The following is a 12,754-nucleotide window of genomic DNA, read 5'->3' as shown; positions in this document are numbered from 1 at the left end:
AGTGCCAATTTGTTTTGCCCCATCTCCAGTGAATGATGTGGGTGATGGAATATATAGGTCAGGCATCAAAGCAGGAATGGCAAGGCTGTGGCACCACATGCAGTGCAGTGTGAGCCTGGGCCTGAGCCCCACCAACACTGCCTGGGTGAGTGAATGTGTGCCCCACCATGCAAACACAACAGCACAAATGCCTGGGCTGGGAAGGAGATGCCAAAGAGGATGACAGTCTGGTAACAAAATGAAAAAATATATATGGTTCAAAGTACATTGTGAAATTATAACTAACCACACAAATTCTAAACACCTAAAAGTGTTTAATCTGATTATTAATTATTCAGTCAAGTTGCTTATCTGTCTCAAGGAGAGGCTTCAAAATGAAGGGAGCTTTTATCTTCCCTTTTAAAGAAAGAAAATGACTTGCAGTTATTGCAGTGGCAAATCCTGAAGACAACAAGCACCACATAAATTTTCAATTGTTCACTGTGGAAGTAGAGCTCTACTGCAGTGGTATAGCATACATAAAACAAGTACAGGTTGAAAATTATTTACACCTTCTTCTACAGTGGACACCTATACAAAGTCTTACTAATGTTTTATTTTGGTACAATATATTTACCCTTGGAGTATACACTGGGTTTGAAATATTGATCTATTTTTGTTACTGTAAAGATTTTGAAGGCAGGTGCATCCTTATTTCAGATCCAGAAGCCCCCAAACAAATCACAGAAAATTTTTGAGAGAGGTAATGACCCTTTCTATCTTCAAAAACCTATTTAGTAGAGAAGGCTGCCCATTCACAAAAACTCTTCAGGCTTCCGTTCTCACAAAATGTAACATCTCTATTGCTGCACCAGGAACCCTGAAACATTACAGTTAGCACTCACCCTGAGTCATAGACAGGTCTGGAGATCTTACATTCCCAAGCATCTGTCAAAATAACCTTAGGCTTTCTGACATGGTGAAAATTAGTAATGTGTTTCTTGAGTTCTGGAGAAATGGAACACATTTTGAATGCAACTGCTGTGTTAACTCACCCCTGGAGAGTTCCCAGTCCCCCAGGTGGCTGTGTGAGAGACTCTGGCCGAGGATGGGCTGCGGTTTAAGGAGTGAGACCTGTTCACTGAGGATGTTCTCTGCAGCTGCAGAGGGGCTTTGGCTGAGCAGGGCCGTGGCTCAGCTGCCTGTGGCTGCACAGTGAGCACTGAAATGGAGCGAGGGCAGCTCACTGAGCGCCTCATGGGGCCTGGGCAGGACGTGGGGGACGAGTACGATGGAGATTTGACAGTTTTATTGGAGGGTTTCCAGTTCATTCTCCCTGCAGACAAATTAAATGAGAAGTAATTACTTACTATTCTCTTAATGCCCATTTTTCAGTCTTTGTAACTAATAACATACATGATCAGCACGTGTGAACATATGCTGTACTACCCTGTGTGATGAATAACAACAATAAATGTAGCACTCGGTCATGTCAGATCCCCTAATAAGACATCATTTCCACACTCTATAAGAAGATTTATTTCTTCCCCATATTCAGCTTTAATCAAGTAGACTCCAGTCCTCTATAACATCCATAAGATTTATTAGAGAGGGCACGTGCCCCGTAGGTCAAAAAGTATGTGACTACTGAGTGTGACTTCCTGACCGTAAGAATATGGAAACAGGAGAGAAAATGTGCTCGATGGATCCCATATTTGCAGATCTGGTATCCCTCCTCTGCTCCTGTATAGCTGTAGGTTTTTAATTCTGTCTTCTGCTAAACAAATGCTATGAAAAATAAAATTTTAGAAGCAGTACTACACATGTGCAATTACATTATGAAAGTCTTTGAGACAATATACTACTAAAACAAAAAAATAACATGCTATATCTATTAATTTAGAAAATACTTTAAAGAAAATGAAAGCAAACAGTGTTTACTCCTAAGATACAAATGTTGATACATTCTAAAATGCTGAAGAATTTCATGTAATTCATCATCAAAGCCAGACTTACTTGGAAAAATGATTTAACTTACCTGATCGTTCCAAAGGTTTGTATTTATTTTCTTCAAGATCATATGAAACTTTTTTCTCTTTTTTTTCATTGTGATCTTCCTTTTCAGTTTCCTCTCCCGACTCTGACTCACAGCTACCACTATCACAGCTACTATCACTACTGTGGTTCTTAATTTTCCTTAAGGACTGTGCACTTTCTGGCATTGAACACAACGGCTAAAGAAAAAGGGGAAAAAAAAAGTACCCGATTCAGGCAGGTTCAGGCAGGATTTGCACAGCTATAAACCCTCCCAAATTAGACTGGAAGTTTGTTCTATATTTTAGAATAAATGCTTAAATATTTCATTAAATTGACTCCACAGTAATCCTAAACTTTCTCACATGAAGAACAGCATAATATAGTAATGGGAGGGGGGGAATTATTTTATTTCAAGTATGACTTGCACTACCAGACATATTGAATTATAGTCTGAAATCATAAATCAAGTGCTATAGAACACTATTTACAATCAGTTTAGGTCCTTTGCTGATATTTGCAATAACTGAAGTTAGAGTTCAGCCATGATCAACATGGAGCAAAAAAGCATGCCAAGGAACTTCAGCTGCTATACTTCTGAAAAAGAAAGTGATTAATCCACATCCTGCAGAGAGCAGAAACTGGAAGAACATAGAAAGCTGTGCTGGGTGTTCTTGGTGTCCCATATGCACATGGGATTCAGTGCCATTGGCTAATGAATCCTGAGCTATTTCCAAGGATACTGCAAGACAAAAATCAGAAAGAAGGAGACAGAGAAACTGATACAAGAACAGAAACGACAAATGAAAATTTTCCTTCTTCCATCTGTCATCGGTCAGACACGAAAAATGCAGTATCCTCCATTACCTCTATTATCCTAAGCAGATTTAACTGGTCACCTTCTTTTCCTACACATTTTCTTTCCAGTCACTCTCAGCTGTAGGAAGCTATGCTGATGGCAACATCTTCCTAGTCATCGAATGGATTGCAATTAAAGCTCAGATTTAAAAAAAAATATCGTCATTTCTGAATATACTTTGAGTCAGAGTGAAATAGAAGAACTCTCCAGAAGAATTTAAACTTTCCTAATGTATTAACATCATGTAATGCACCTAGATTTATTAGGAGAGGTAACAGAAAAAAGCCCCAAAACATGCTGTTGCTGCAAGATACATTTTACAACTAAACATATGCTTCCTAAACTTCCATTCCAGACAAAGCAGGGAAGAGATTTCTGCCTAAAAAGTGACAGGCTGTTTATGCAATCCCAAGCTGTTAGACCAGATAAAGAGAAGTTAAAGAAGAATATTCCATTGAGGAGAGCCCTGACAATTGCTGTTACACAAAGAATACATTGCTATGTATTTATCTATCTGCCAAAAGGACAGTGTGCCTTACTGCTTTCTTAAAAATAGCTGTCCTAACCATGAAATACTGTGTATGATAGAAATACATTGATCAGACATCCCTGATGAGTTAGGCAAGGTATAATAAACATTTTCACTCAAAACTCACAGGGGCTTTCCACTTATCATATACATGTTCCTCACACATTCTACACTAAACAGTAAGAACATCCTGACCAGGACTTCACATCAATTAACACAGAAGAACAAAAAGAAAAGTTGAAGAATTATGAAAAGCAGTAAGGACAAATGACCTCCTAAAGTAAGAGATATTTGATTGCTTAGCAAGTTTAATCACCTTGATTTTCTTCTTATGCTAACCTGATTTTTCTGTGATTAAACTCATCTGATCTTATAGCAAAGGACTGAAAAGGACAGTAATTGCTCATTTCCTCTCTACTAGCTGTTCTTTTCTTTGCCTAGCCCTTCGTCCCACACACACAGGTACAGTGTGAGACACGGTAACCCCAGCAGTGTGGAGGTGGAAGGAGACCTCTAGAGGCTACAAATAAAGTGGACATTTCCAGAATGCATTTCTCAATCTACACAGAACTCAGTAACATTTTCATTGCAGGAAAAAAAAGGCCTTCATTCTGAGAAATTCTTGATTTTTTTTCTACACGGAGTTCCTAATCATGTTCAAATAAAAATAAGGCTGAAATTCCTGGCAATTATGGAACAGTTGTTTATACACACCCCCCTCTACCCTTCATATATAGATAGGTATGTGCAAATGTAGATATTTATATATGTTTCTATGTAGGGAGGAGGATGAGGAGGAAAACACGTCTCCCCTGACTATTCCAGCTGTTCTGTACAGAGTTTTCTGAGTCCTGACTGTTCTTTTTTTCTGAGGAAGGGAGTGCACAAAAGGCAGTGCATCTGACCTCCTAACAGTAGCTTCTGTCAGCAGGCCACCTACTGAATTTTAAGGGGAGAGACACTTTATGACCTTCTAAAAGAACCTTTCATGTTGGATAACATGATGTGAAAAGTACCTGTCCCATGGTCAGTTTAGGTTTTTTTCTGTTAGAATTTGCATACGTTACTTTCTTAATATGCAAATAGTTCTTTATTTGTAGGATTTTATGGTTACCAAAAGAGTTTTACAGCTGGATTATTCTCCTACCTGACATATTGACAGGCAATAGTAAGTTCTACTGCCTGTCCCACTCTCCAGATTTCTATATAATAAATATTTAGAGCCTACACATCTCATAGCATCCCCTTTACAAAGAGGTGGCCAATTAAATGCATATCATTGGCCATATGCACCTCACCCCTTATAGGAAAGAGGTGCTGCTCTTTTGGTAACAGATCCAAGCCCATCCACAATGGGCATCTGTATTTCAAAGGGAGTGCACAGGACATCATACAACCAGGGAGGGTTAAATGATTGAGAAGTGTAACAGGACCATAACAAAGATGCAGGGCTAGAAATCCTGTATACCATGCAGTGTGCACACTGCAAGGAAAAGAAACAATCTCCCTGGAATAGCTAGTTTCATTGCTTTCCCTTTTGATTTCATTGACTTTATCACCAAAAAAATGGAAATTTCGGTCATAAGCAATGGTTTCTTTCTCCTCCAAATGCAAACAATATTGTACTGGTAGAGCAGCTTGTAAGCTACACAGTCCATTTGTCTGCTATAAAAGAAGGCTGTGGCATATAGTCTGACTCATAATTAATCAAAATTCATCCTAAAACTAATTGACAGAGGTTTTTCAATTTGGGCTTAGTACCCTTTTAAACATTTACAGCCTCCAGTTTGGGAATGGCTTGTGTGCAACCAGTGTAGAGGTAGAATAGATCAAGTCTGTGTGATACAGTCAAACAGGTGGATGCTCTCTGGTTGCTGGGAAAAGACAGGCTTCTGGAAAAAGTTAAAAACGTGACTGAGATGTTAAACTTGAATTAAGTGACCCCATGTTAAAGAACTGAAAAAAAACTTCCAGGAAAAGAATTCCCGAAGAATGGGGATTGAGTGTGTTGCTTGGGTGGACTGGATTTTTGTTTCTTCTTTAAATGAATCCACTGCTGTTAAAGCACTAGCTCACAAAATCCCCATATTTGTAATGAGGTCCCTGCAAATCTGTCTTAATACCAGATTGGGTATGTAGATCCTCTTTCCAGTATGCATGCCTGTAATAAGAGGTAGCCCTTTGGATTCTTACACATATCTGAAGTACCTCTTCAAGCTCAGAACAATTGTCAGCATTCATTTTGTACTTAAATTCACAGATTTGTACACCATGTCACCAGAAACATGAAACGCTGTAAAAAAATCTACATGCATCAATAAACAAATCCCTCAGAGCTCAGGAACACAGATGCAGGCTCTTCTAAGCAGACTTGACCTAAAACATTTGGAGGATATAAAAAACATACTTATTTTAGCCAAGCTCAAACTATTTATCTTTACTGGCTTACAGAGATATGCCATTTATTTAAGGCAAAGACTCACATGAACTATGCACACAATCAGAAAGCATTAAGCTAAAAATAATATACATTCACATTAAAAGCAGATTTGGGATACAAAAGAGGTTCCAAGATACACTGTACAACTATTTTAGCAAGTGAGGAAGCCACAGACGTACTAAAATTATAATTAATTCTTCGATCTTCCATAGTGCCTTTTATTCCATGATCTCAAAATTCCTAATTTTGGAACTAATCAATTAAAGATGAAAGCATTCTTTTGAGATAGGCTATTGATATAAAAATCCTTCCACACACTGAAATCAAGCAATCTCTTGCACAACAGCAGTTGCCAAGCATGGCAATTCCTCAAAACAGCTTAGAGAGGGAAAGAAGGATCTTATATACACTTAAAATTTTAATGGGATTTAGTTGGACAAATTGTAGTGATGCTTCTCTCCATACTTTAAAAAAAAAAAAAGTTAGTGCCAGTCTGAAGAAGAAAACTTCCACCAGGACCAGCTAACTAAATTCCCCACTTAAAATTCCCAGATTACCTGTCTACAGAGTGAAACAAAAAATTGGTATCTAGAAGTCAAATACCTTAGGTCCTCGCTGCCTGGTGCATTTTCCCATTAGCTTTTCATCATCTATTTCACACTGCTCCAGAAGATCCAAAATGTCCTCCTCCTAGAAATGGGAATTTCATTAAAATTGATTCAAAGCAGGACATACCCTGTCCTTCCAAAATTCAAGCAGAAGGTGGTAGGAATTTGAAATTACTCTGATTACTAATTCCCAAAATAAGACTATGAATTCCTCCACAGGAGGAAATAAAAGAATTTCTTCTCATGCATGCATCTCTCCTTACAAGTAAACTGAAAGTTAAAATCAAGTCTTAACATTTATTAAAAATAAAAGTCTGAAGAAAGGGTTAAACAAAGATTCCTGTAAAACTGCTGGATGATGCCAACTACAAAGATGCAAAATCATTTATTTCTCAGATTTCAAATTAAATCACATTAACTGGTTATTAATATAGTCATTTTCCTACTGTCTCTGACTAAATAAGTAAGCAAACAGGCAGAGTTTTTGGATGCCTTTAACTAGTGGAGCTGGTTTTAGGGTATCTCTTGTTCCAGTCCATAGAGGTGGATGAATAGGCTGGGAATGTTACTGGAGGAAGAAGGAGGCAATTACCAGCTCAAAAGCAGTTTCTGCCAACCTCTGGTTTGGCCAGGGGTAAGGCTGAGGATCAGGGATATGGTAAAGTAGCTTAAAGCCATCTAGCCTGTCTCCACCCTGGGTCCACTGCAGTTCATCCAGATTCAAGGATCTGGCCCACAAGCTGCACAAAGAATAATAATAAAATCATGGAAACATTATCAAATGCTATTTATTGGCCATCACACATGATTATCGTGAAACTAAACCACAAGGTCATGAATTCAAAGTAACTTCTAAATACTTCATGTACTTCAGTACCTTCATTCTTTTCAAAGGATTATTCATTTCCCGCTGCAGTGAAGCTGCTCTTCCAGCAAGAAAGGTCTGGAAAGCAGTGGCTAACAAAGTGTCATACTTTTCAAGTAATGTCTTATCATCAGGAGGGTAAATTCGCCTAGCACAGGGAAAAAAGGAGAGGAGTTTAAGATAGAAGCTGAGCTGTTTATCAGGCTAAGAACAAAAGTAATGTCACTAATACAGTCTCTTCTATAATGCATGTGTGTCCCATCTGTAATAATTATATAATATCATACCATAAAACACAGACTCTGAACATTGCTCTCTAAATCTAATTTTAACTCAGTCAACACATCGTGTTTAAACCAGCAAAAAGAAAACCATGCAGGTCATTCCAGAGGTACACCAAAACCCAGTTTTGCAGTGCTCAGAAATTTCAGTGGGTGTGAATGATGCATGCAGGTGTGAATGATTCATTAAATATTAACAAAATATCACATGTAAAATGTAGAGCCACAAAATAATTTGTATTAGCAATAAAAGGACACAAACCAGCGAAAATCTGAACAATTGCTTTGATTTCGTGGACAGGATGTAAATTAAAGATTGAATATGTACTGAACTTGAATGCTAAATCCTCCAAGCCTCCAAAAAAATAACAGAAAGAAATAGGCAGTATAAGAAAGAAAAAGAATTCTGGTACATGGATATATAGAGTGACCCTGATTTCCATTAGAGCAGCAATGCCATTATTCTCTAAAATCACAGGTAAGAAGATTATGGCAGTATGAGAAGCAGGATTTGGTGATTTATTCATGTTCATCAAGCAAGAATGGGCTTTGAAGAACACCACTCAATCCATCTGTCACAAATGCCTGAAACGCAGCCAGAAATTATGAAGATGGAAAACTTAATTTCTAATGAATTGTAAGGAGTAATCCATAAATTAATTTTGCCTGCAGTGTGCAAAGCATAGACATTGTTTATATAGTGCCGGTATTATGTGCCTTTTATGTATTTGTGAGTCCTTTCTGAACTTTTTACAAAGTTCTTTCTCCTTCTTCCTTTTCAGACTTTTTCTCCTTGGAAAGTTATCTATCATGAGGACTTTGTTGCAATGTAAATAGGATGGTTATAATATCATTAGACTCGGGGCAGTTCTAGAGCAAAACGAGGATGGTTTTGCTGAGGGAGCTCTAATTGAGGCTCAGCCAACTTGTTTTAATGGTGTGGATTCTACTGCAGAAAAAGTGCCACAGAACAGTACTTTAAGGGAAGGATAATACTTTTAATATAGATAGAAGTAGACTGCAGCTGAAAGCCATTTCAAAGTCATATATGTCCTTTCCAATTCCTCTGGAATTCCCAAAATCTGGAAAGCACAGCTCCTCCTTGGGCTGCCCAGACTCCTGCTGGAGCCAGCTGTGCTTGCAGACAGCCATCAGCTGAGCCGACTGCTGAGCTGACACCCACAGACTAAACCCAAGCCTGCTGAGGGTCATTGAGGTTTCCCTGGATTTTTGTTCAGAGTGCAATATTAATCCAGGCAGCAATACTAGCACCCAAAATGTCCATGATTCCATGTCCCTGCCTGACAGAAGTTAGTGCTGCTTTGCAAAGGAATCTCACATGGAGAAAACACTGCATAACACTCCGATAAAATTCCTCTGCATCTCTGGCCAAGATTACTTTTCTTCTCAGGATCTACTGATTCTTCAGCCTTTTCTCTAGCCCATGGTAATAAGAAAATACAAAGCTGTTCTGCCCTTTTACAGGAGCACATTCCTCATGAAGTGACACTTCACTTTTTCCTGAGAAAAAAATATTGTTGTGTTTTTATTGACTGACATTAACCCAAAAGCTCAATAAGGAGAACATGTGGCTCATTTTCAGTCAAGAACTGAATAAACAACCTAAAACGTGATCATTTAACACGGGAGATTTTAAAGTTAGCAAAAAAGAAAAATGTGTTAAAGCACCACGGTGTTTCTCTAAATGATATGAAAATAACCACTTCATCACTTCATTTTACATTTAGGGGTTTTTTTACATACTAGTTCAGCTCCATCAAGAAAGGATGTAATTAAAACTGGGAAAGTTACAAAGACAGACGTTTTGAAAGCAAAATGTTAAGTCATCAAAAATGAAAATTTCACACAAACATCTATCTGTTTAAATGAGAACTTTTCTGGGAATTACAGAACATCTGCTCAAAAAAAGCAGTGATGAAGAACAGCAATAAAGGCATTCTGACTAATTCAGAATAAAATATGTAAACTCAGATCTCCCATGTTCTGGATGAATATTATAAAGAGTGGGCAAATATTCCCATCATCTCTTCCATATTCTGCTCCCTTTCAACAAATATTCATAGGCCTTGCTTTCACTTCTCATTGAAGCACAAATCAAGAAATAATAATAAAAACATCAGTAAACAAAATTTTTGTTTTCTGGCCAATGCCTATTGTAACTGACAAGATAAAGCTCTTGTTGAACATATTTTACCAAGGAATCTGAAGGTACTTATGTACAAATATAGTATTTCAAATATCACTCTATTAAAAATGGTGGATGCACCAATAAATTTTCTGAATTTTTGGCAAGCCTCTGAGATACAAATCAGACTTGATTTCTTTACAGGGGAATAATCATACCCCTATATTGCCCTCCCTAATCCCCAGTGAGATAAGAATGATCATATGTGTTTACAGGACAGGTCCATAACAACAGTCATGCTCCTTGGCACACTGAGTGTGAATAATCACGTCTTTCAAACAAATGTCTTGCACAAATACTAGGGTGACTGATGTCATATAAATTCCTAGTGCATATAAAAAATTAGAATCAAGAAAAGAACTACCTGGATAAAAACCTACCTGATGTAGATGTATATATTTTCTATAAATGCCTACACATTTTTAGCAGAAAATTGTCATCTACCACAAATACTTATTTCCATTATTCCTGATGAATGCATTGAATACTTCCTACTAATACAGTCAAAAATATGCACCTGTAGTTCCCCATGTGTCTATTTTCATGCTCCTCTTTGGAAATCTGTTTACGTACTTGTGCAAGTCTTTCCTTCTACAAATCAAGAAAATAAGACAATTAAAACAAAGAGACCATAAACCACGGGCAAGAAAGGGCACTTTTTTCCCCTTCCTACCAGCTCTTCTTTTCTCCTCTCCAGCGTGTGGCGCTGCTTCTCCCAGTCTGAGGAGCCTGGCAACAGTTTTCTCATCGACCCTTGACCATACAGTCTTTTTTGAGCCTCAGCCTTCTGCTGAGCTAAATTTCTCCTTTTATCACTTGTCCTGAAACACAGATGATATTAAGAAATGTCAATCCAATGCAGCTAAGATGCACTTTCATATCAAGTGTATCATCTGTATTTTCCAAACAGTCATGGGTGGTTTATTACATAAAATTAGAATTGAAACACTCACTAACTTTCACGGCTACAAAATTCTTTAAGGGTACTGTATAAACTCTCTGCTATACTTTAATGTACAAACATGGTTGCTTCTATTTTCCTGAAGTGTAGCTTTTTTCCAACATATCCCAGCTACAAACTTTTCCTGTAGAGGGTATGGCTTTTGGCTGTATATGACACTATCACCATGCCCATGACTGCACACACATCCCAACTTTGAGACCCCTTTGAAAAATAATTTTTTTTTAAAGTACAAAAATTACTATTACTATTCATTTTTTTTGCAAGCACATATGCAAGAAGAAAAATTAAATTTGGGTTATTTCTATAGCAAAACTGACAGCAAGGGAAACATTTACATTTTGAAAATATGAAGGTGAAAAAACAGTCTTCATTTTCTCCCTGACCAGTTCAAGTTTTAAAAAAGAAAAAATTTTTAAAAATCAAAGCAAACAACAATCCAGACTGAAGAAAAGAGGACAAGTTACCGTATGTTGAGAAGTTGTAATGCATTCAGCAGAACACCTTTTTTTACATCATAGTCTATTTTTTGATCCGTTCCAAAGCTTGGGGCACGATTAATCTGAAAAAAATAAGATATAGAATAGTCAGGAATGTTCAGGTTCATGTGGAACACACCTGTTGTAACAGGCTTTGGAGAAATGACTCTTTCAGATATAGCAGAGATTTACAGAACACATGTGGAGAAGCTCTTTTCCATTTGTATTTTTTAAAAAATAAGAGTATTGAGTATCACAGCTACTGGGAACCAGGAGCTGTACCTTTCAGTCACCAAGTTATCCAGCCACTTACAATGAACACCATTCAAGTACTGGCACTGTGAATCCAGTCTGATCTACTTGCACTTGCTGCAACCAGAAAATTTACCACACAAAGTGCTGTTAAACACATGTAACACATGATATGACATGCTGTGCTGTGGTGGTCTAGCACAGGAAGAGTTAAACTCTTTCCTAGTTCCCAGCCTGAAAGCCACTTTAAATACTACTCTAAAAGTAACAACTATACAAGAACAAAAAGAGCCTCTAATTCAAGGTCTGCTCAAGCATATTTAAATAACTTTTCAGATGCACTTGACAGCAACACCTAGAGATCTATGTTATTAAATCAGTACATAGTGTGAAAACAAAAAATAATTAGATGTCTCAGTAACAAAAAGTTTATAAGCTAAGTACAAGAAAAGAGATTAAAAATGTTACCATAAGTATAGAGAAACAAGGAAATGCAACTGGGAATCAACAAGACTAAATCACACTCTTAACAGCCAGGAGTCTCAACCAGCCACCCTACAACTCTACCAAGCTGTGGAGTCCCTTCCATTTTCAGAAAGCTTTGAGAATGAATAATGATTTACTCTAGGAATCCTTTCCAGGATGGCATAAAAATTAATATTTGAGCAACGGGTGCTAGTGAGAGGCAGGAATCTCACCTTGATCGTGAATGAGCAGTGCTGGTTCCAGGAGGGACAGACACAAAAGGGCTTCAGCAGTGAATGCTAACACCTTGTGCCCCGTGCAAATCACAAGTGGGATAGTTTGTATGTCCAAAGCAGAGGGGAAAAGCGGTTAATTAATATGTTGTTTTAAGACTCTAAGTACATCTTAGAGCCTGTGCAGCTGTGGGACAGGACTGTGCTGCTGGTGAGCCACCAGCTGCCCTGTTCTGGGTCCCAGCTGCCCTGTCACTTATGCCCATAGCCAACAGGTGCCTTTCAGCTTTGGAATCAGCTTGTTGCCAGGTTTTGCAGACAGGCTGGCAAACTGAACAGTGAGTGCTGATGTTGAAACAAAAAACATGAAAATTTGGTAGAAATAGTGAAAAGATTTATACATATTGGTTTTTGGAAGACTTTCATCCAAATATCTAATTTTTTAACCTCTTTAGACTGACCCGTTCCTCTCCTATCGCATCACAAAGGCTGATTTTTTTTCTACACTGTTACAGTACAAACATTAATTTACATCCCTTTTTTCTTTTCAAGTGCCAATGAAA

At 37.8% G+C, this 12,754-nt stretch overlaps 1 protein-coding gene across 8 annotated transcripts in view; it reads right to left on the bottom strand.

Moving 5' to 3' along the window:
- TTLL7 (tubulin tyrosine ligase like 7) overlaps positions 1–12,754 on the bottom strand; it is a 62,591-nt gene that overhangs the window by 15,697 nt on the left and 34,140 nt on the right. For all 8 annotated transcript variants that reach the window (XM_051796018.1, XM_051796019.1, XM_051796012.1 and 5 more), the window contains 7 exons: positions 11,230–11,324; positions 10,475–10,622; positions 10,319–10,392; positions 7,327–7,462; positions 6,445–6,531; positions 2,018–2,213; positions 1,035–1,315 (listed from right to left, as the gene is read on the bottom strand). In XM_051796018.1, coding sequence (XP_051651978.1) covers positions 1,035–1,315; positions 2,018–2,213; positions 6,445–6,531; positions 7,327–7,462; positions 10,319–10,392; positions 10,475–10,622; positions 11,230–11,324 — 1,017 coding nt within the window. The remainder of the gene's footprint in view (positions 1–1,034; positions 1,316–2,017; positions 2,214–6,444; positions 6,532–7,326; positions 7,463–10,318; positions 10,393–10,474; positions 10,623–11,229; positions 11,325–12,754) is intronic.

This window comes from Manacus candei, unplaced genomic scaffold (genome assembly GCF_025592945.1).
Source record: "Manacus candei isolate 608988 ecotype Guabito, Panama unplaced genomic scaffold, ASM2559294v1 h1tg000044l, whole genome shotgun sequence".
NCBI classification, from domain to species: Eukaryota; Metazoa; Chordata; class Aves; order Passeriformes; family Pipridae; genus Manacus; species Manacus candei.
The sequence above is the reverse complement of the archived record's forward strand: the minus strand, read 5'-3'. Positions and strand labels throughout refer to the sequence as shown.